General features: G+C 43.6%; 1 protein-coding gene across 1 annotated transcript in view; it reads right to left on the bottom strand.

Annotated features, from left to right (window-relative positions):
* The window catches only part of Rock2 (Rho associated coiled-coil containing protein kinase 2), a 102,541-nt gene extending 86,190 nt beyond the window's left edge, over positions 1-16,351 (bottom strand). Inside the window, exon 1 of the mRNA XM_006976604.4 lies at positions 16,158-16,351. Within this exon, the coding sequence (XP_006976666.2) occupies positions 16,158-16,298 (141 nt within the window). The 5' untranslated portion in view covers positions 16,299-16,351. The remainder of the gene's footprint in view (positions 1-16,157) is intronic.
* Positions 16,352-23,837: the final 7,486 nt, after the last annotated feature.

The raw sequence follows: 23,837 nt of genomic DNA, 5'->3' as shown, positions 1-23,837 counted from the left end.
CAATTCTACAAGTTATATAATTAGTATCTCAAAAATCAATAAACACAGGCTGGAGATGGCTCAACTATTAAGAGTACTATCTATTCTTTCATAGGACCCAGGTTTGACGTCCAGAACCTACATGGTAGCTCAGAGCCACCTATAACTCTTGTTCTAGGGGATGCAATATCCTCTACTGAACTCCAAGGGCAGCAGGCACATATGATACACAGACATATTTGCATACAAAACACTCATACACATGTGAAAAAAATCAATAAACACAATTTTACAAATTTCTATAATTTTTCAAATTTCTACAAGACAATATATACATATTCCTTAATAACCAAAAACTATAGAGTCACCCAGCAAAAAACCTGATATTAAAAGCACTTCGAAGAGCTAGGTGGTGGTGCATGCTTTTAATCCCAGCACTTGGGAAGCAGAGGCAAGCAGATCTCTGGGAGTTCAAGGCCAGCTTGGTCTATAGAGTGAGTTCCAGGATAGCCATGACTGTTACAGAGAACCTCTGTCTCAAAAAACTACACACATACAAAAAGTACTTGAAAGAATAGAAAACATGGGCTTCAATTCAGCTACTGATGAATTCTTTATTCTCTAATTTTCTATGGAGAAAATCATCTTATTTATTTATTTATTTATTTATTTATTTATTTATTTATTTATTTAGGGTTTTGGTTTGGGGGATAGGGTTTCTCTGTACAGCCCTGGCTGTCCTAGAACTTGCTTTGTAGATGGAGATAGCCTCCAATTCATAGAGAGCTGCTTGCCTCTGCCTCCCAAGTGCTGGTATTAAAGACATGAGCCACTATGCCTGGCTGAGAAAATAATTTCAAACATACATTTAAAATTCTAAACAGTACTCTCATTTATTGCTTGTCATAACCAATAACTTGAAAGCTGCTTTGTACGTAAAATTTCAAAATTGTTTTAAAAGTAAGGATTGTAGTTACACTTTATTTTTCTTTTAGTTGTTGTTTTTTGTTTTTTGGGGTTTTTTTGAGACAGGTTTTCTTTGTGTAGTCCTGGCTCTCCTGGAACATGCTCTGTAGATCAGGCTGGCCTGAATTCAGAGATCTGCCTGCCTCTGTGCCACCACAAAAGAATGAATGCTTCTGCTTTTTAAACACAGGCATGATCACAGGATAGACACAGAACACCTTGCATCAGGAGCTATAATCTGAAGGAACGTACATTCAACTTTAATTTTCCAGTTAAGTTTTCCCTCATGAATTGAGCTGACTCCAGAACTGTGACTACCGCTATTTTTCACTTTCCTATCATTAGATGTAAGCTGTCAAAACTACGTATCTGGGGCTGAGGCTGTGTGGTCCAGTCACTAGAACACTCGCTTCACAAACACAAAGCCCTAGCTTCACCCTCTAGCACTGCACATATGGGGCACGATGGCACAGCTCTGTAATCCCAAGGCCTGAGGAAGGGAGAGGTGAGAAGAACAAAAGTTCAAGGTCACCCTTTGCTACACTGCAAGTTTAGGCCAGCCTGGGATACATGAAATTCTGTCTCAAAAGGAAAAAATATAATGTTTAAAAAAAAAAAACCTTCAAGGCCATTCTCTATCACAAAGCCAAATTATACATTTGAGGCCAGTGCACTGGTTTATCCAGTGAAGGCACTGGTCACCAACCTGAAGACCTGAGCTCCTTCCCTGGGACTCACACAGTGGAAAGAAGACAAGCAACTCCCAAAAGTTGTTCTCTGACTTCCACAAATGCACTGTGGCATGTATGTACCTACATGGGTACACACACACACACACACACACACACACACACTAATGTAAGTTCCTACCTTACTACAAATAAGTTGTTATACATGCTATTTTTAACCTAGGGTAAGGTGCAATGTTAATTTTTTTCATGTACACTTTATCACAATATATTTCTTTTTCTTTTTACATGTATTCTCCCTTTAGGAGTGCAGCAAATTAAGGGAGAGAAGGAGACATAGAGAGAAGGCAGAGAAGCTGGCTAGCCTTAATTAATCCAATTTGTATGGAGTCCGAAAGAGAAAATGTGATGGTCCTGGCATCCTTAGATGTGTCAGCCTTTTCTATATACACAATTCTGTTTTCTGAAAAGATCTTAAGCATCTGGGTCTGATTTTTTCTGGCCTCTCATCTTCTTCCTGAAGACTACCTGCATCACTATTCCAGAAATGCTCCGATAATGCAAAGCCCTGGCTACCTCAGTCCTCCTACTTGAGGAGACCTGACAGGGGATCTCTACAGGAGGATCGCCATAGAAGGATCCCCAACAGGGGGTATTCACACAACGATTCCTACAGGAGTATCACCTCAATTAATACTTGAAGAGCTTTTGTAAGAATTTCAACATACCAAAATTCATTTTCAGAAGCTCTTGAAAGAATTAGTTCACCGGGCGGTGGTGGCGCACGCCTTTAATCCCAGCCCTTGGAAGGCAGAGGCAGGAGGATCTCTGTGAGTTTGAGGCCAGCCTGGGCTACAGAGTGAGCTCCAGGAAAGGCGCAAAGCTACACAGAGAAACCCTGTCTCGAAAAAAACAAACAAAAAAAAGAATTAGTTCAAGTCAACTATGCTTATAAGATGAATCACTAAACGGTCTTATTAATTTAAAAAAAAAAAAAAAAAAAAAAAAAAAAAAAAACCTGGAGCCAAATATTGGGATAAAAACTGAGAGATCAGAAAAGCAGAAAGAAGCCAGCCATGTTCTTTTCACTTGGAAATCCTCAGCCAAAGAAAGCTACTTCCTGTATATCCATGCCCATATACCTTTCTGTTCTGCATATCACTTCCTGTCTGTCTGTACAGACCTCCAGATCTCTATGGTTAGTGATGGGATTAAAGGAATGATTCACCATGCCTGGCTCTGTTCCTGGTGTGGCCTTGAACTCACAGAAATCTAGATGGATCTCTACCTCCTGAATGCTAGGATTAAAGGCATGTGCTACCATTGCCTGACTTCTATGATTAATATAGTGGCTGGCTTTTTCCTCTGATCTTCAGATAACTTTATTAGGATGTATAATATATTGGGGACACAATATATCACCACATATGCTACTGTATTTTATATATTTAAGATATTATACCTCCCACACGCACACACACTAACCAAGGTAGTGTAATGGCACAGTCCTTTAAATACAGCACTTGGGAGGCAGATAGTAGTCTCAAATAAAAGAAAAAACTACAATCAAAAATAATTTTAATTTATCTTTAACATAAATTTAACATGAAAGAAAAATCTAAATAAAGAATTCTTTGCTAAAATTTCCCTCTGGTTCTTAATAAAGGCAAGGGTTATATTTAATGAAAACTTGAAACAATTATAATCATCTATAAGCTAAAGCTAAAAGGGTAAACTGGAATTTCAATAAATATAAGTGTGGCTTCTAGATAAGAAATGCTTAATACTAATGCAAAATACTAATGTCCTATGCAGACAGAGAATCCTCAAATAAGGCAGTATCTGAGAAAAACCCTCTATCCTGAAAAGACCCCAAAATGTACAGCTACTATAACCCCACAAATCAGCATACAATGCCACCTGCAAACAAGAAGAGCTGTGTAATCTGTAGACTAATTTGCACAGTCTTCAATGATAAAGACAAAGACAATGAACAGTTATATCCTGGTAGGTGCCATTCTACAGGAGACTAGTTACTAAAGTAACAGAAGAAGTGTTTTGATCTTTACGTAGAAAACAAAGGTACAGCACTCTACCTGGGTCAAGACAACAGAATGTGTATTGTCTTATTCCTAACACAGTTTAAATAAAATTAAAAAGTGAACCCAAAACAATCAAATGAGTGGAAAGGTCATGCTTATCCCAAGTCCTCAACATGTGTTGTTTAAAAATAACTAAATAAACTATGTTGGTACGGGCCTGTAATCCTAGCCCTGGGGAGGCTAAGGCACAAGAAAAGACAATTTGGGGCCAGCCTGGGCCCCTACAACATGAAACCCTGTCTCAAAAAAAGAGAGAGAGAAAGAGAGAAGAGAATGGGAAAGAGCCCAACCAGTTGGGTCTACCTTTTGAGTACTTAAATTTACACAGTTCAACAAGACTTGTTCATTACTCAGACGTAAAAGGTTCTAAAACAAAAAGTTGATTAAAAACAAAACAACGGACTGGAAAGGTGGCTCAGGGGTTAAGAGCACTGACTGGTCTTCCAGAGGACCCGAGTTCAATTCCCAGCACCCACATGGCAGCTCACACTTGTCTGTAACTTCAGTTTTAGAGGACCCCAATAAAAAAAAGAAAAACAAAACAAAACAAACTTTCTTCATTATTTGACTAGCATCTCCTTCCATAAAAACAACTCAAATATATTGATTCAAACTAGACCACATTCACAGCACACTAGTAAAATTCAGAAGAAAAAGCAAGCAAAACATGGTAGAGCATGCCTGTTGTCCTGGCTGTACCGGGGCTGAGGCAGAGGATAACTTGAGCCCAGGAGTTCATAGGCAACAGAGTAAGAAACTTTTTCCTTTTTAAAGAACACAACTGAAATTCACTTGTTACTAGTAAAGTGTACTGCAAGAACTATCATATACTGATGGAAAGAATGTAAAATTGCATAGCCATTCTAGAAAATACTGGCAGTTTCTCAAAATTAAGCATAAGCTACCACATGACTCTACAATCTCACTCTTTGGAATCTATCCAAGAGAAATAAAAACATGTCCTCACATATTATAAATCCATAAACAAAATGTAATATATAGTTCATGCAATAACATTCAGCAATAATAAAGAACAAAATACTAACACATGCTACAATACAAATGAACCTCAAAACATTATGCTGGGGAAAGAAGCCAGATGCAATGACAGCATATGTGTGCAGTGTTTAAAAAAGAAGGGTCCCGCACAAGTGTGGGCATGTGAACAACCCCAGGGGGTGGTGCTGTCTGGGGAAGCTGCAAACCTTGAGGAGGTGCAGCCTTGCTGGAGGAAGTCTGTTACTGGAGTAGGCTTGCAGAGTAAAAAGCCTCCCTCACTTCCAGTTTGCTGTTACTACCTGCTTGTGGTTGGGGAGGTCAGCTCTCGCCTTCCTGTCTCTGCTTCCATGCCTGCCGCCTACTGCTACACCACCTCGTCATGATGGGCTCTTATTCCCTGGGACTGTAAGCCAACAGAAACTTTCTTCTACAAGGTGCCTTGGCCATGGTGTTTTATCACAGCAACAGAAAAGTAACTACTAGACTATGATACCATTTATGTAGAACTTACAAAAAAGATACTTATAGAAGCAGATCTGGAGATGGGACTGGAGTCAGGAGTGACTGAGAACCTACACAATACAATTTTACTGTAATGAGAACATGCTGTGGTGACAGTTTAATTAAATTACAAACTTAAAATGTATTAATTTATAGGATATAAAGTATACCTCAATGAAGCTGATGAGCCAGGTGTAGTAACACACACTTTTATTCCCAGCACTCAGGAGGCACAGGCAGGTGGGTTGAGTTCAAGGCCAGCCTGGTCTATATAGCAAGTGCCAGGAGAGCCAGAGTTACATAATAGAGACCCTGTCCCAAACAAAACAAACAAGCTTGATGAAAATAAAAAGCTAGTAAACAATCAGCCAGAGTTTGGTTTCAGACCTAGTCTAAGAACAATAAGAGATAGAAGCATGCACACTGTCTATACCTGCAAATTATATTTATATATCTAACCAATTATTAGGAAGGATTTATAAGCAAATACAGTATTATATATTACTCCCTTTCTCTAACTGCACACCACCAGTAGATATATAATAACTCTAACTCAAAATTTACTTCTGTAACTACTGTAAATACAGCATACGCATTTACATTTATTAGAAAAAGAAATATTATAAACATTAGTTAAAAGCCAAATAAAAACGTTAGTAATCATGGAGTTGGCCAAGTGGTTCAGCATGTGAAAGTACTGCTGCCATGTCTGATAACCTGAGTTGAATCTCTTAAGAGAGACTCCCACAAATTGTCCTCTGACTTCCTAATGGCATGTACATACCCACAAACACACACACATACACACAAATAAATGTAACATGTAATAAAAGTTGTTCTAAAATAATAGTAAACAGATTGCTGTCTTAAAGTTTTTATTGTAAGGACATCTGAATTTTTTTTCCCCATTTTTTTTCCAAGATAAGTTCTCTCTGTGTAGCCCTAGCTACAGAGATCTGTCTGTCTCTACCTCCCGAGTGCTGGGAGACATCTGGTTTCTTGATCAAAATCTTTCATGCCCTTTGAGACTTTTTTTTTTCAATTTTGTTAATAAGCAAATATCACTTTATTACTAAGAGCCAATATGCTCTTTAAAGGGTTAACCTGAAAGACACCACCAGCATCTCACCTGTTCTTGAACATGAACGCTGACTTAACCCAGGAATCACCTGACTCCACAGGGAACTAGATGTGATTAACTAGAAGCTAGTGCAGGGAACAGATGACAAATGATTAAAGGCTGTTCAGACCACATGGTGTCTTTACTTCACGTAGAACACAGAATGGATTAGTTTTTATTTCTCTAGACACAGTTTCAGAGCAACCTAGAAAATGCCTACATACTTTTTCTACAAGACCAACAGTTCCACCTGACCAAACCTGGATCCTCTCAGCATACAGATGTTTGCCTACCTTCCTTCTTATGGATAGACCAGAGCCAAATGACAGGAACATATCAAAATGTTTACTTGGGGTCACTTCTAGAGGGAATACACCTCTAAAGATATCGCTTCTATTACTTAAAACTGAATTACTGTTTAATTCAACAAATAGCTAAAGAACATAACAGGAAGACAAAAGCATCTATATACCCTAATAGTTTACATTCTATGCATTAAATAAAAATAAACTCACAAGCAAAGTGTCGTCCCCTATGCCCATAGCCTCAAGCACTCAAGAGGCTGAGGCAGGAGGTTCATGAGTTCAGGGACAGCCTGGGCTAGAAAGGGAGTCAGCTACATGGTGAGCTCTTGTGTTCAACAACAACAATAATAAGTAACCACAAAGGCCAGGATGTACATAAAAAAATACTTTAATACTGTAAGAATTCCTCAGCAAAATGACCGAAGCATTCAAGTACGCTTGCTTCTACAAAAGAAGGTAACTAACCTCAATAATGAATGAAGTATTAGAAACTAGTTCCCAATTTATAATCCCTTAAATTTTCTATCACTTATATTGTAACTAAAATTGCTCAAAAATCTTTTGCAGAATGAAGTAAACTAAGGTATTAAATATAAAATGATCAATTGTAAAGCACTTCTGGTACCTGGAAAACAAGCCATAAAGTCCCCTTGAACTTAGAAATATTCTTCAAGAGTTAACACCAAGGAACCAAAAGGTAATCCTAACATCCCAGAGAAAGAAAGAGAGAATAAACATGAGAATGGGGAGAACAGAACATTTTCCAAAGAGGTAAATGAAGGTCATTTATAACAAGCCGACTGCAGACCTGCCCAAGATCATCTACATAATGTGATCACACCTTGAAGAAGCTGGAAAGCAGATGCAAGGAGAGCAGCTCCCAGCAAGGGTACAGGATAAAGATGGGCAGCCACCAAGCCTCGAGTCCAACTTGCATATTAAGCTCCATGTAATAAACAAGCTCACTAATGGTTAAGTGTCCTTTTGTGGATTGTGAGTTTTGTTTTTTTACACTTACTGTGTATGTGCCACAGTGCACACATAGAGATCAGAAGACAACTTGTGGGAGTCAATTCCTTTTTGTCTACCATGTGGGTTCCAGTGATCAAACTCAAGGTCACCAGGCTTGGCAGCAAGGACCAACTGAGGCACCCCACCAACCCTCTGGATTTTCCATGACATGTCATCCTGGGCCATCAATTTGATCTTCCCCAATAAACCTCATCACAAACAGCAAGTACAGAATAATTTTAAGTATAAGATGCTTCCTGTCTTACCAGCCATTTCCAGAGAAAAACTAAAAAGAAATGGGTTTTAAACAAAGCTTGGTTAGACAACATAACCATGACTAAGGACTTGAAGATGATTATTAAGAAAACACAAAAGTCTATTAGTAAACTAATTTTTAGCAAAGATGCTAAAGCAACTCAGCAAAAAAGGAAAAACAATTTTCTCAAAAAAAAAATGCTGAGTAGTCTGAGGTAACTAGATAGTTATGTGAAAGAAAAGAAAATCAGCTTCAATTCCTAACGTGCACCACACACTAAACATGGTGAAGTGTACCACAGACCTATATATAAATGTTCAATCATACAGCTTCTAGAATAAAGGCAAAAGAGTATTTCCATGCCATAAGGCGAGGTAACAATTACTTGGACAGAAAAAGCAGTAACTTTTTTTTTTTTTTGAACTGGTTAAAAACATACATACTGCAGACTGAGAAAAAAATATTCACAAAACAAATTTCACAGCATTCCCTTTATACACAAAATCATTTCTATGTCTAGCACATAAAAACGTGTATGATGACAGCCCAACTTTCCAAAAGGGCAGATGATTCACACACACACACACACACACACACCCCAGTATGTATGGTAGTCATCAGGGATATGTACATTACGATACAATGAGCTACCACTACCCACCAAAGGATTTTTTGTTTTTAATGTTAGGGAACATGCAGAACAACTGGAATCCTCCCTCGTGTGTTGTTGGCACAAGTGTAAAATAATGTAACCATTTAAAAACGATCTGGCCATTTCCTAAAGAGCAAATATACATATACCCTGTGACACAGCAATTCTACCTCAATATCAACACAAGAGAAATAAAAAATAAACCTTACAAAGGCTTAGCACTAATCGAAATTTTTATTTTATTTTATTATTACTATTTTGTTTTGTTTTGTTTTTCAAGACAGGGTTTCTCTGTGTAACAGTCCTGGCTGTCCTGTGACTCACTCTGTAGACCAGGCTGGCCTTGAACTCACAGAGATCCACCTGTCTTTCTCCCCCCTCCCCCAAGTGCTGGGATTAAAGGTGTGTGCCACTACCACCCGGCCTCACAACTTTTTTTAAAAGGCAGGATCTCGCTATGTAGCTGTGGTTGGCCTGGAATTCAATGTTTAGACCAGGCTGACCTCAAAGTCATAGCGTTCTGCCAGCCTCCACCTCCCGAGTGCTGGGATTAAAGGCATGCACCACCATGCCCCAGCTTATAATGTTTATTAAATTATTTTAGAGTATATTATAAATTCATAATATTTATATCACAATATTATTAAATTTAAAATCTGTGTTTTAATGTTTATATTGACTATTATATTAATAAATTTTAATGTTATATAAATCTTATAAATATAAATTTATAATATTATGTTTATGTCATATATATAAATTTATAATATTTATTAAAAACAAAACCAGAAGTAGACGTGGTAGACCATACCTGTAACCCTAGCATTCAGGTAGCCGAGGCAGGAGAATCACAAATTTGAGCCCTGCCTAGGCTAATTAGCTAGACTCTTTCTCAACAAAACTAACAGCCCTGTTAGTTAACAAAAAATAGCTGAATGATTGTGATTTATATATACAACAAATTTTAATCTGCAATAAAGAGATATCGTGCTAGTACACAAAATACCATGCATTAATCTCAAAACATCTGCTAAGGTAAAGAAGCCAGACAAAGCCAGGAAAGCATGTACTATACAATCTCATTTGTATCAAGTACTAGAAAAGATAAAAGTAACATTTAGTTCAAAAACAAAATATATCACGTTCAAAAACAAAAAATATCACACAAACAGAGGGAGGGGATGGATGTGAAGTTGGTTGAAAAGGTACTTGGGTTGGTAATAATGCTCTGTATTTTTAAAGATTTGAATCACAGTACATTTTTTTCAAAATCATATATGTATATATAAGACTTGTGCATTTCACTTTGTGCAAATTTAATCTTTTTTTTCCTCCTTATTTTGGTTTTGTAGGTAGCTCAGGCTGGCCCTTCTCACCATGTAGCTGTTGTCAGCCTTGAACTCATAACAGTCCTCCTGCTTCATCCTCTGGAGCTGGGTTACAATCATGCACCAGCTGAATTCTGACCTAATGAAATACATGCTGAAATATAAGGACCTACATTAAGCCTCTAACTTAAAGTGGACCAAAACCAAAAGCTGTAGTGGTAAATTGGTAAAGAGATAATTGAAAAGATTTGGTAAAGGAGGAATTGAGAAGATTCCGTAAAGTGGTACAAGGCTGTCCAATGTCAATGTTTACAACTCCATTCCCAATACAAGTTTGTGGAAACTCTTCGAATGAGTTCCAGGAACCCATAACAGCGAAACATACAAAACTACCTAAATATTCTTCAAATAGGGTGGTGCTGTGGAACAATCTTTGTACACTGTAAATATGTATTACTCTCATTGGTTAATAAAAGAGCTGACTGGCCTATAGCTGGGCAGATAGAGATTAAGCAGGAAAGCCAGACTAGGTGGATGCTAGGAAGAAGGGCAGAGTCTCCAGAGTCTAGAGCAAGAGGCAGAGGAAGCAAGAGATGCACATGCTGTACTAGGATAAGGTACCAGGCCATATGGTAGAACACAGATTAAAAATAAGGATTAATTTAAGTTATAAGATCTGGTTAGTAACAAGACTAAGCTATTGGCTGAGCATTTATAATTAATATTAAGTATCTGTGTGGTTATTTGGGAGTGACTTGCAGTCCCAAAGGAAAAACTCCATCTACAGAGTGGAGCTACACTTTAACTTATTATGGCAATGAAAATGAATTAAACCACAGGTGAGACAGCTCTCAGAATCACACAACTGAAACCCAGAGTCAGAATGAGAACATACAGGCTGAGGATAGCTCAGTGTAGACACCTGCCCAGCATGTGTGATGTCCTAGCTTCAACCCCCAACACTCACCATAAAGCAAAAATGAAAATATAGAAATGATAACATAAGTTTAGAAGACAAGCAAAACTAAGCAGTATTATTTAGAGATAGCCATAAAGTAGTAATCTAAAAAGGGGGAGCATGGAACAATCAAGCTCAAGAACTGTGGAAAAGAAAAAAAAAGGGCTGAATCCACCAACAACCCTGCTGGAAGTGACTATGATGTAAGATGCTTCAAAATTCACATTTTCATGCTATATCTTTTAATATTGACAAATTCAATAGGGAAAGTAACATTCAGCAAAAATAAGATATTCAGGCTTTAACAATGATTGTTCTTTTGTATTTGTTTGTGGCAGGGTCATAACATGTATACCTAGCTGACCTGGCACTTGTTATATAACCCAGGCTGGCCTCAAACTCACTACAATCCTCCTGCCCTCAGCCACCAGACTGCTGGGATTTCAAGCATGCACCATCTCATCCAGGTTTGCACTATTCTTTGGAACTATTCAAGGGCATACACATGCAGTTACGTTTCCTTAGTTTGTGTGCACTACCAGCCTTACTCTGGGGCCAAGATTCTTCAAACTACAGATTTTTTTTTTTTTTAAACTTTAAATGGTAATACAGTACACATGCTGTAAATTCCCTAGAACCTTCTTGGGGATATGACAGCATCCTGAAACCAAGGTACTAATATTTCTCCAGTGAAATCCATCATTATTTACAAAAAGAGCAGTGCACAGACTGCAAACACTCTAAAAAAGGATCAGTTCAGAAGCTGCCATTAAATAAATAAGTTTTAGTAAGAATTTATTTTCAGAGCTGTTTATGTACCAAAATTATAGTTAAAGGATTATGGACCTAAACCTAAAAAGAGGTTCAACTTGGTCTAAACAGTAAATTTCACATACCACTAAAAGCCAATTCATTTTCTCTACGGTTTGCAAGTTTTAGGGACAGTGAAATGGCTGGGTAAGCAGGAAAAAGCACACTGCCTAGCCGAACGAACAACCTGAGTTAGACCTCAACACCCAAATAGTAGGAGAGAATCAACTCCTCAAGAGCTTCCCTCAGCTCTCCACACACTGCTCACCAAAAATTAAATGTTAAAAACAACAAAAATGTAAGTTTTAAATTAATCTGTATATTCTAAATGTCCACCTCTACTTCATAAATGAACATGTACAAAATAATTTTTCATCTTTTATTCTATTTAATTTTTAATCACATCTTTAAAATAGTTTGTCATTACTTGTAGGGAGGGGTGAACACACGTAATTGTATTTTAATTGTGTGAAGGGCCAGCACTAAATGGAATGATCCTAAGAACTGTGATACGTATTTTCATGGAGCTGGAGCCATAGTCCAGAGGCAGACACTCACCTAGCATGTGTAAGGCTTTGAGGTCAATACTCAGAACTACCAAAAATAAAATTTCGGTACAGTATATTTTCATATCGTTGGCAGGTACCAGTGCTAATTAGGTGTTTGGGGGCCAGCCAGGTGGCTCAGCAGTTACAGGCACTTGCTGCCAAGCTGGACAGCTTCAGTTTGATCACTGGAATCCCCATGGTGGAAGGAGAGAAATGACTCCTACAAACTGTCCTCTGACCTCCACACCTGTGCCATGACACACAACACCCCGCCCCAAAACACAATCAATAAATAAAATGTAAAGTTAAACAGTTTCGATGGGTATTTTGTTTTTCAACCCACTGAAATTGTAAATATCTGATCACCTTTACCCATTCACAAAAACCTAGGTACCACAGGTTACTATGACTTCATACTCTCTGGAAGAACAAAATAAAATCCCAAAGCACAAACCTTAAGACCGTTCTCCAGTACATTTGTTAGTTAACTAAAACACAGCTGGCAAGTGAGGATCCCCAACAGCACAACACACAGATTTTCCCAAAGGTTTCAAACACTACAAGAGTTATTACCTAAGGTCCTCCCTTAAAAATATTGCAACACTGACCTTTAAAAGAGGCTCCATGAATAAAGGTACTTCCCATTAAGCCTGCCAATCCCATGACCTGAGTTGGGTCCCTAGAACCCACATGATAGGAGGTGAGAACTGACTCCAAACAAGCTGTCCTCTGACCTCCACACGGTGCCATGGCAGGGCACACACCCTCACACACACAAAATAAATGTTTTGTTTTTTAAATTACAGAAGCAAATCTCTCTGAAAACTATTTTTATATAATACCAAGCAGCTCACAATCTGCAGCTTCAAAAGAGCTGCTGATTTCAGAGCCAAATAAAGCAACTAGCCTCTGAAAGAAACAAGATAATTTAGTCTGTACCCTGATAGTGTCCTGGAATCCAGCCCTATAGATGCACAGCAGTGATTAGTACTCCATGATGTCAAACTCAAAATGATAATGGCAGGCAACTGGAACATTACAGAAAATTCTAGTATACTTTATCATCTCTTGCCATTTTTAGCAATATAAAGCTTTCAATGGTACTTTCTAGGGTTCTGAATATAGTAACCAAATTCCATACTGTGTTTGTATCAGACTATTAAAAATATTTTTTCCAGGCTGGGCAGTAGTGGCACCTGCCTTTAACCCCAGCACATAGGAGGCAGAGTCAGGCCTATCTCTGTGAGTTCAAAACCAGCCTGGTGTACTGAGCAAGTTCCAGGACACCAAAGCTACACAACAAAAGCCTGTCTCAACACACACACACACACACACACACACACACACACACAGAGAGAGAGAGATATTTTCTAGAATAAAACCAAAAGAAAAGCAATGATTAATTGTGAAATAAAGCTCATAGTACTATTTCAAATCTCCAAAGCGATAACAGCTATTATTTCATGAGCATTTTTTATAATATTGGCTTAAAGACTAATTTACAGAGTTACAATGTGGAGAGATGAAAAGGCTGTGAGGATGAATGAAAGTGTGATGGTTGGCACAATGTGAATGTACTTAACATCACCCAACTGTGTACTTAAACATGGTTTAAATAGCAAATTTTATGTATACTACTACCACAATTAAAACGTTACTTTGTCTTAGTCAGAGTTACCACTGCTGTGATGAAACACCATGATGATAGCAACTTGGGAAGGAAAGGGTTTATGTGGCTCACACTTCCATACACTATTCATCATCAAAGGAAGTCAGGACAGGAACTCACACAGGGCAGGAGCTGATGCAGAGGCCATGGAGGGGCGCTGCTTACTGGCTTGCTCCCCATGGCTTGCTCAGCCTGCTTTCTTATAGAACCCAGGGCCACCAGCCCAGGGATGGCCCCACCTACAATGGGCTGGGCCCTCCCCCATCAATCACTAACTAAGAAAATGCCCTACAGCTGGATCTTATGGTGACATTTTTCTCAGTTGAGGTTCCCTCCTTTCAGATGACTAGCTTGTGCCAAGCTGACATAAAACTAGGCAGCACATACTCATTCTGGTATTTCATGATAAAATATATGTAACAGATACAATTACTGTAACTTTAATGATGTTTCTGACTTCTATCAGTGTACAAGAGAGGCACCAGGAACCTCACTCCTAAGGTATAAAGGGCACATTTTGACTTAGTAACATTTGCTGCACTCCAGACTCATACCTGTACTGATTCTCAATGACATGTCATCAACCAGAAGCAGCTTGCTGTCACATCAGCACCTGGTGTCAACCCTCCTAACAGTGATATGTCACCTTAACAAATGTGGTCTTGACTGTATTAAACACTCAAGGAAGGAACTAAACTGTTCCTGACCACGTGCCACAATTCAGGAAATATTTTAATACAACAAAATGGTCATGTCAACAGGTATAAACAGCTTAGTTCCAAGCTCAGAATAACCCTAATAATAATGAGTAACATCACTAACAAGAAACGAATGTGAAATGTAAAACATTTCTATGTGGGATTGAGGATGAACCTGGTGAATCCTTGAGACTTACAGATACTATTTTTAATCGAATTTTCTGGCCTAGGATCAAAGTTTTGCTAGCAAAATACCCAAGTGAAAATTCTGGCAGTGATGCCCGAGAAGCTTTGCTTTATCTACGGAAAGGCTATGACCCCAATCCTACTCTGAACTAAGGAATTCCAAAAACTGTCCCACAAGAACACACGAACCCACTACCAAGAAAAAAAAAAAATACCCCCTAGAGCCAAAATCTCTGCATTCTACATATCTGATAGAAAGATATCCATCCACTCTCTAGTAGGTTTCTGCACTGTGGCCAAACAGGACTGAGTCATTGCAAGTGATTCCAGAAACCTCAAAGGACAACCAACGGCCGCAGAAGAAAAGTTAGTCAGTGGAAAGGGAGGAGACAGTTTTTCTCATCACAGACTCAATAGGCTTCTCCTAGCAGGGCCCAGAACTGGCATGCTTTTTGGCAGAGAATGCCTGATCACCCACCCTAAATCTAGCCCTCCAGAGCTAATAGCCAGAGTATCTTCTTCGACTTCTCCTCCTCAGGATACATGTCCACACCACTTTTTTTTTTCCCCATAAATGCATCTCTCGCTGCACAGTAACTAAATGTGTTTGCCAAACATAATTGCTTCCCCCAAGACCAGAAATATGCCAGCGTTCTATGAGGCGTTTATTGTAAAACATGTTCTTTTCTTAATCAAGCTCCAGTCTTAAATCAATCGAGCAGCCTTCCCAATTTAGATTTTGGAATGCTATGGGAAAGACAAGATGAAGGGGAGAGATTTATTCCATTCTACAATTCAGACTCGTTTCTTGGCTTCGGAGCAACAATCTCCGGAAATTTAATTTACATAAATTCAAATGCACTAAATAGCTACTATGGAATGTCCAAGAGCAACTGGAACCAGCAAACTTGAGCTGCGCCTTCCCAGATCCCTGCCGAGGAGGACCGAGGGCGGGCAGCTCTTTGTCATGTACCCCAGGTGGCAACTCCCAACAGGGAGAGCATCGGGTTTCTTTCTCCCTCGATTTCACCCTAGCTCCCACGCCGCGTGACACTTCCCAATGGGCTAGTCCGGGGGTAGGAAGCACAGCCAATCCTCCACCTTTCCGCCCTAAGCCGACTGGGTAGGCGGGAAGGAGCCCAGGGGTGTTTCCTCCCGGCGCGCTCCAAGAAAGGGGGCGGCCGGGATGACACCCGCTCCCGTGGGAGGTGGACCGGAGGCATCCCAGGTGGGGGTCTCCACTCCGGAACCTGACTCTCCAGCCCCCCGAGCAGCCGGAAGCTGGGCGGGTGGGCCAAGGGAGGGGGGGACGGGGACGGGGGACGGAGGACGACGGGGGAGCAGGCAGGGCGGGGAGCCCCGTCCTTAGCCGGCACCTACCAGCAAGCTCTCCACGTTGATGGGCGAGCGAGGGTCTCGGATGAGCGCCTCCAGCTTCCTCTGGCGGCTCGCGCCCGCCCCGTCCCCCGGCGCGGCCTCAGGGGCGCCGGGCATTTTCCCCGTCGGCGGGGGCCGGCTCATGCCGCTTCGCCGGGCCTAGCGCCGCCCGCGGAAACCTTCCGCCCCGGGGGGCCCGCCGCGCGCGCGCGCGCCGCCGCCGCCGCCGCCTGCCGCCTGCCGCCTGTATGGAGGAGCCGCCCCGGCCCGGCCGGCGGGGAGCAGCCAGAGGCACACGGCGTCCCCGCCCCTCCGCCGCACGCGCGCCGCCCGGCCCGTCGCGAGCTCGCCAGGAGCCGGCGGGCGGGAGCGGGGAAGGGGCGCCCAGCGCCGCGCCGCGCCGCCCCGCCCTCGGGGCTCGGGCCGCTAGGGCCGCCGCCCGGCCGCCCGCATGTCGCCGCCGGCCGCCTCTCGCGCGCCCACAAGCCCGCTCCCCTCCACACACACGCACGCACACGCACACTCGCACACACACGGTCCGCGCCGCGGCCCTGCTCGGCCGCGCGCCGCCGCTACCCACAAGCCCCTCCGCCCGCGGCCGGCCGCGCGCCCGCGCCCGCGCGCGCTCGCATGTGTGTGTGTCCGTCCACCCGCCCACCCCTCTCCGCCCCGCCCACCCCGGCGCGTCCCCGCGGCTCGCCCCGCCCACCCTGGGCTCCGGCCCCGCCCCTCCCTCCCTCCTTCCCTCCCCCGAGCGGAGCTGCGCTGCGCTGCGGTGCAGAGCTTCCTTTCCGCTCCCCCTCGCCCTGGCCGGTCTCGCTTCCTCGTCTGCCCCGTTTCCCCGGGCAGTGAGGCGGGACGGGTCGCAGCGCCTCCCTCCCCGTAGTCCCCGCTGCGTCTCCCGCGTCCTCCGGCCGGACCCCGCGGCCTAGCTGACGTCCTCGCCCCCCGCCCGCTCGCCCGCCCGCCCGCCGGGTCCCGCTGACTCAGCGCGCAGCTATGCAAGCCGCGCCGAACTCCAGCGCCCCGGGGCCGTGGCCTGGGGCTTCAGGGGGGCGGGGAGGCCGCGCCCCTAGCCTGAGTTTAGTGTCCGGGTCTCGCTCGAGTCTGAGTCCCCCCCGGGCAGGGAGACCTGGAGGAGTTGCTCCCGCCTCCGGGGCACTAATCCTGGGCTCTCCGAAACCTTTGAGCCCTTCCCTGACCGCGGTGTCCGCCTGGCCTTAGACCTTAGACACTGGCCGGGCGGAGGGGACGGGAGGGCCATGGGGAAGCGCTTCTGCATTCATGGGGGCCTTGCTTTGGGAGTGAAAGAGGGGGCTGCTTCTCCGCATTCCTGCCTTCTCGCTGCCCCCGAGCCATTGGTCAGATCCTCTCAGGGCGCAATGTGAAAACTATGTGCCAAGAGCCATAAAACTGTTCACCGAGCCCCTTTGACCCAGTAAGCCCATTTAAGGAAGTCCAAGTGTAAGGAAATGATCCAAAGAGGGGAGGACTTTGTGTGAAGATGTTTACAACTGGGCTATTCAGAATGTTCGTCATGACCAAAGTCCCGGGAGTGGACTCAGTCGTCCTGCAACTGAATAATCCAAACAAGCTCTGTCACATTCAGGGAAGACTCCGGAAGGTATTGCAGGCCGGTTAAGACGGGAAAATGCAAAGGGGATCGTGAATACTCTGAAATGAGCAGCTAAGCAAATGAAAATGCACTTGTTCTTCAGTGGGATTTTTTTTCCCCCCTTCTAAAGATGCTAAGGAGGGCGGTGGTGGCACACGCCTTTAATCCCAGCACTCAGGAGGCAGAGGCAGGTGGATCTCTTGAGTTCGAGGCCAGCCTGGTCTACAGAACAAGTTCCAGGACAGCCAGGGCTGCATAGAGAAACCCTGTCTCGGGGGAAAAAAAAAAAAAAAAAAAAAAAAAAAAACCAAAAAGATGTTAAGAAGCCTATTGAATTTCAGAACTTGAAAAACTATACTTATTGATGGGTCACTCTAAGAGAAGCTCCAAGTGTAATAATACCCCTAAATAGTGAGACTGTCGGGCTCTAGTGGGTGGCAGTGCTCTGTTTGCAGACAGGCTCCAGCCCTGGCCTTGTCAAAACCGCCCCTCACCCAGCATGCCTTCTAGGAACATCTCTCCACTCTTTGTAAAGTCACTCTGACTTGGACTAAGGCAGGAAGCGGCCCTGGATGACTCAAGAGAGCCCTTTCTGTTGCAGATAATAGAACTGCCCTCTGGTCAAAAAAAAAAAAAGTAGAACTTCAAGCCTGTAGGTGAATTTGCTCCTTTGTACCTCCACAGACCCAAAGCAGGGAGGGTAGAGTCGGCTGACCACTCCCTCCCACTAATGCACCGGAGCAAAATAATTAGATATTCATGATTACAGATCTTATAGGTCCTTTTCCTGGTGATAGTATCATAGGCTTCCCAAAGGAACACTGTGATCTTTAGGTTACAAATTAATTTTTGAAATGTCCGGCTGTATGTTTTTATGGACTTGGGTGGAGTGGCCATGGTCGCGTCAGCCTTGGGAACCTTGTTTTAAGAGAACGGTAGTACCCAGGCGTGGTGGTGCGCATCTGTAATCCCAGCACTCAGGAGGTAAAGGCAAGAGGATCTGGAGGTAAAGGCTATCTTTAGCTCCATATCAAGTGTGAGGTCATCTAGGAGTACAGGAGATCCTATCTCAAACAAAACAAAATAGACCTAAAATAGGAAGCTGAGGCAATGGCTGGATGAGTAAAGGGCTGATCTTGCAAGCGTGAGGACCTGAGTTCAAGCCCTGCACCCATGTAAGAAGTCTGCTGCATACCTGTAGTCTCAGTTCCGGGAAGGTAGACACAGCAAGATCCCTAAGGCTTGCTGGCCAGCCAGCCCAGCCAAGTAAGAGACCCTGTCTCAAATAAATGAATAAATAAGGTGTAAAGCAATTAAGAAAGACACACAATGTCAATCTCTGACCTCCACACATACCAACACACACACACACACACACACACACACACACACACAATAATAAGTAATTTATTTAAAGATATTTACACAAGACCCACACCGTTGCCTGCCTGGAAGAAAACACTTGTCTCATGATTAAGTATTAAAACACCCTCCTCTGTCTGTTTCTCTTCCAGTTCATTTTTGGTCAGCAGGATCATTCCTATTGACAAAAGGGATGCACACATGAATTCTAGTTGAAAGTTCAAACAAGCCAGAAGTATATAGAATAAAACCTGAAATTGTCTTTTAGTGTTTACCCTCACATTCCTTTACATTTTTATTTTATTTATTAATTTTTTTTAGACAGGATGTCACTTAGAAATCCAGGCTGTCGAGGAACTTACTATGTAGTCCAGGATAGCTTCTAACTCATGGCCATTCCCTACCTAACATCTACCACCCAGGAGTGCCTTCTAGACCTTCTGACACTTTGTGGTACAAATTAAGGGCCCAGGGGTCCCCTTTTTTTAATCTATTGGAGAACATGCCCTCATTTCCAGTTGTTTTATTTTTTATTTTAAAAATTGATACAATATATTTTGATTCTGTTTTTCCTTTCCTCTCGTTTCTAGTTTTTAACCTGAAGGATGTCTCTCTCCCAGGAATAAATCCTCCTGCCTCGGCCTCTCAAATGCTGGTTTTACAGATGTGAACCACCATTGTCTGGTGCTGGCTCTTCTTTCACATGCACTATTTTATCACTCAAGGTTGTCAGACATTCTCATAGATAATTATCTGCATGTATATCCTTCATATACATAGACTGGTACCATATCATAGAATTCTGCAACTTTATAATCCCTCCCCCATTATTGTGTCCTGGAATATGCCCACGCGTATGGACAGAGAAATCTTCATTTTCTAACGGCTGTACTCTAGCCTACGATATGAGGATACTATACTAGATTTACTGTGTTCAGTAACACGACAGTGGAGGACGACAGACGGGGGGGGGGGGGGGGGGGGGGGGGACACGCTACCTGCCACTACGACATGCTCTCCTTTGCACCTGCTCCTCTCTAGGGGACTCTGCTTCCTGTTGTACCCCGACTGTTCCACCCTGACCCCCTTTTAAGACCGAGTTTCAGGTGTCCTGACAAAGATATTTGTTCTCAGGAAGAACAATGGGGAAATAAAGACAGGCCTGGAGTGGCTAGAGCTTTATAATTCAGTCCTCCAGGACATTAAAGCCCCACCCCAATTCTCTCCTCTGTCTCCCCCATTTCTGCCCACTTTAAGTGGTCTGTGCCAATTTAATTATCCTGCCAATCTTTCTGACATTTTATGCTCTAAAGTGAGCATCTAGGACTCTCCTTCTCTTGTTTACTGAAGGGCCATGTCCTCGTTTCTTGTTTTTTAATTTGAAAGATCTGTCTATGCCCCAGAAATTAACTCCCTTTCAACTGCAACTTTGCCCTGTCCATCCTACAAAGGGCTGTTCAAGGACTCATTTGTGTGCGTGTGTGTTGATATGTCTCTTGTAATTACTTGTTTAATGATAATAATTACCTAAAGGGTTTACCATGTGTTAGACAGTGTGCTTCATAGAAATTATCTTAATTTCCAAAACAGCCTTTGCCAATGGTAATATCACTCTGCCTGTTTTACAGGTGATGTCATAGAGACTGAGATGTGTGTTACTGGAATGAGCCACCGAGTGATGGATGGATGGGTAGGTAGATGAAAACAATGAACTATGAGTAGTCCAGGCATTGCCCATAAAACACACAACTTTTCCCACCTTGCTTCATCCGGAAGGCTTCAAGCTGGACGGTTGTACTGAGGTGGGGATGCTTATGCCCCACCTAAGCCAGACTTAATAACAGAACAAAGGTGTGAGCTCTCAGTGCAAAGGGGTCATTATTTTTGTAAACTCCACTACTATAAAGGGTACAGGTTTAAAGGTTTATGAAACAGAGTTTCACCCTGAGTCTCATTCATGGTTCTGGTAATAACTCCCATCATGAATGAGAAAATCGCCAGAGCCCTGTGTGAGTCAGTGTCCTCATCCACGAAGCCGGGATAATGAAGCGTGGCTGTTATTAAGGCTCCTTAAGATCTCTAGATGAAAGACACAGTGCTCATCCAAGACAGCTTCTTCCCCAGTGGACTGTGAAATCACTCCCAGGGGAGAAGGGTCTGCTCGGGGCTCACATCTGTCCTTCAAGGGAAATGGCAGGTCACTCTGAAAACACAGACCTGTAGTGTTTGAGAATTAATCATGGTGTCAAGGAGTGGCTGGGGTCCTGGGAGGCTCAGCTTGCGGAAGAGTCCAGCCCTGCCTGTTGGTAGCAGATCTTGATGTCATTGCTGACAATCCCTTTGTCCCCATTAGTGAGATAGCCAGGGGTCCAGGATGTTTCGCGTGAGTTCACTGCCCCCCAACCTAATGTTGGGTTGGCCGGGATCACGGAGGAAATCTTCAGCCTGGACTTGGGGCTTCCTGCCAGGAGTCACGACCTTTCACATTTCCCCTAGTCTCCTTAGTTTTTCCTCAAAATGGAACAGATTTGCTTCTTCCTTCTCTGGTGAAGCTGATTCCCATAGACAACAGAGGGCAGCTCCTTCCGTTCTCGCTTCACCTGTCAAGCCCTTAGCCCCTCCCCACACACGCCAAACTCCCCCCCCACCCCCCACCCCCCACCCCCGTCCCCACCGGGCCCCTGCTCCTCCTCCACTAGCACCTCCTGCTCTTCAGATGAAGGCCTTGGCTTTACTGGGTCCTCAAGTTCTCATCCCCCTGTAGCTTTTAAGAGGATACTCAAGCAGGTGCTCGGGCTCACGAGTGAGACCACGGAGTGCCCTTTCTTCTAAGCAGATGCCAGAGTTTCCTGGGGATCTACCGGGATTTCCAGGGTCTTGTGCCCCAGAACAAGAAATTAGACTGGGAAACCTGAATAGTAAAAGAAGCAGGGACGTTTTTTGTTTGTTTGGTTTGGTTTTAGTTTTTTGAGACAGAGTTTCTCTGTGTAGCCTTGGCTGTCCTGGAACTACCTCTGTGGACCAGGCTGGCCTCGAACTCACAGAGACCCACCTGTCTCTGCCTCCCAAGAATGCCGGGATTAAAGGTGTGCGCCACCACTGCCTGGCTTCAGGGACAGTTTCTTAAGGAGTGCACTGCCAAGGGGAAAGATGATCAATGACACCTGTGCAGGCCCGGGGGCATGGGACACTCAGGTCACTTGTACAGCATGTATGTTTTCTGCTTGTGTTGTTATATGACGGTCGTGGGGAGGAGATCAGGGTATGAGGGGGAGACTTGGGGTGTGCTCTAACCGTTATCTCTTCAAACTGGGTCTTTCGTATACTAATTAAAAAAAAGCATTATTTCTGTGTGTCTGAGTGGTTTGCCTAAGTGTACATCTGTGTGCTGCGTGTGTGCAGTGCTCTTAGAGGCCCCTGAACCTGGTGCCACAGACAGTTGTGAGCCACCATGTAGGGGATGGGAATGGAACCCTGGTTCTCTAGAAGGGCAGCCCGTGTGTGCGTGCTCTTACCTGTGGAACCCATTGCTCCAGCCTTCGTGTGCTCACTTTGACCTGACCTTCTACCCCGTTCTCTTGTCTCACCAGTTTGCGGCTTTGCTGATGCTGTTCTTCCTGGGTCCCCTCTCCAGCCAGATCCTTCCCAGGCTTCAGGACAGAGATGGGAAAGTAGGAAGTGAATAAAAGGAAACATAACTTTTATTTAAAAAAAAAAAATCAGCTGGACGGTGGTGGCGCACGCCTTTAATCCCAGCACTCAGGAGGCAGAGGCAGGCGGATCTCTGTGGGTTCGAGGCCAGCCTGGGCTACAGAGTGAGTTCCAGGAAAGGCGCAAAGCTACACAGAGAAACCCTGTCTCGAAAACCTATATATATATATAAAATAAAGGTAATGACTAGTGAGAGCAGTTTGCTGTTGGTTAGAGGGTAAACAGAAAGGAGACTAAAAACATCTTGGAGCTGTCTTGGGGTCAGAGAAGACCTACTGACGCTATGCAGGTCTCTCCGGCTACACTTCCCACTGAACCCTGCCACTGTATGCAGGAAGAGTCCTGGACATGAGTGGATATACAACGTGGGAATGGATCCTCAGAAGTAGGGCATCAGGGCAAGGCGGAAGGAGTCAGTTAACAAAGAGTTTACTAGTACACAGACTACCGTTCACAATGAAGTGGTTTGGAGCGTGATCAATTAAAAGCCTTCAAAGCATGCAAAGGGGGGAAGCCTCCCCCCACCCCCGTAGGTGAAGCGGAGGCTCCTGACTGACTACACAGGGATGTACTCAGATGCCAGGAACGCCTGTCCTGTTAGGCAACAAGGAGCCACTTCATACTTCTGATCTTCAGAGCGACACTTGGATGGCCGAGGCTGCCCTTGTGATAGTCCATCGACTGCTCTGGCCTCTGAGGAGTGAGCATAGAAGAAGCCAGGCTGCTGGTAACCCAGCCCTGCTGGTGAGGGCATGGCCAGGGCCACTTCTCTAGCAGTAGGGGTGAAGGTCCTTTTGGGAGAATCACAGAAACTTCCTTTCAGACTCCGCTGGGGCCCTTGCTGCCTGTATCAACTAACCCACTTCTGTGATCTCTCTCTCTCTCTCTCTCTCTCTCTCTCTCTCTCTCTCTCTCTCTCTCTCTCTCTCTCTTTCTCTCTCTCTCTTTCCCCCACCCCACCCCCAGGATGTTCATGGAGGACACACAGGAGAAAG

This window comes from Peromyscus maniculatus, chromosome 22, assembly GCF_049852395.1.
Source record: "Peromyscus maniculatus bairdii isolate BWxNUB_F1_BW_parent chromosome 22, HU_Pman_BW_mat_3.1, whole genome shotgun sequence".
In the NCBI taxonomy this organism is placed as follows: Eukaryota; Metazoa; Chordata; class Mammalia; order Rodentia; family Cricetidae; genus Peromyscus; species Peromyscus maniculatus.
This window is presented reverse-complemented; position numbering and strand designations above follow the sequence as displayed.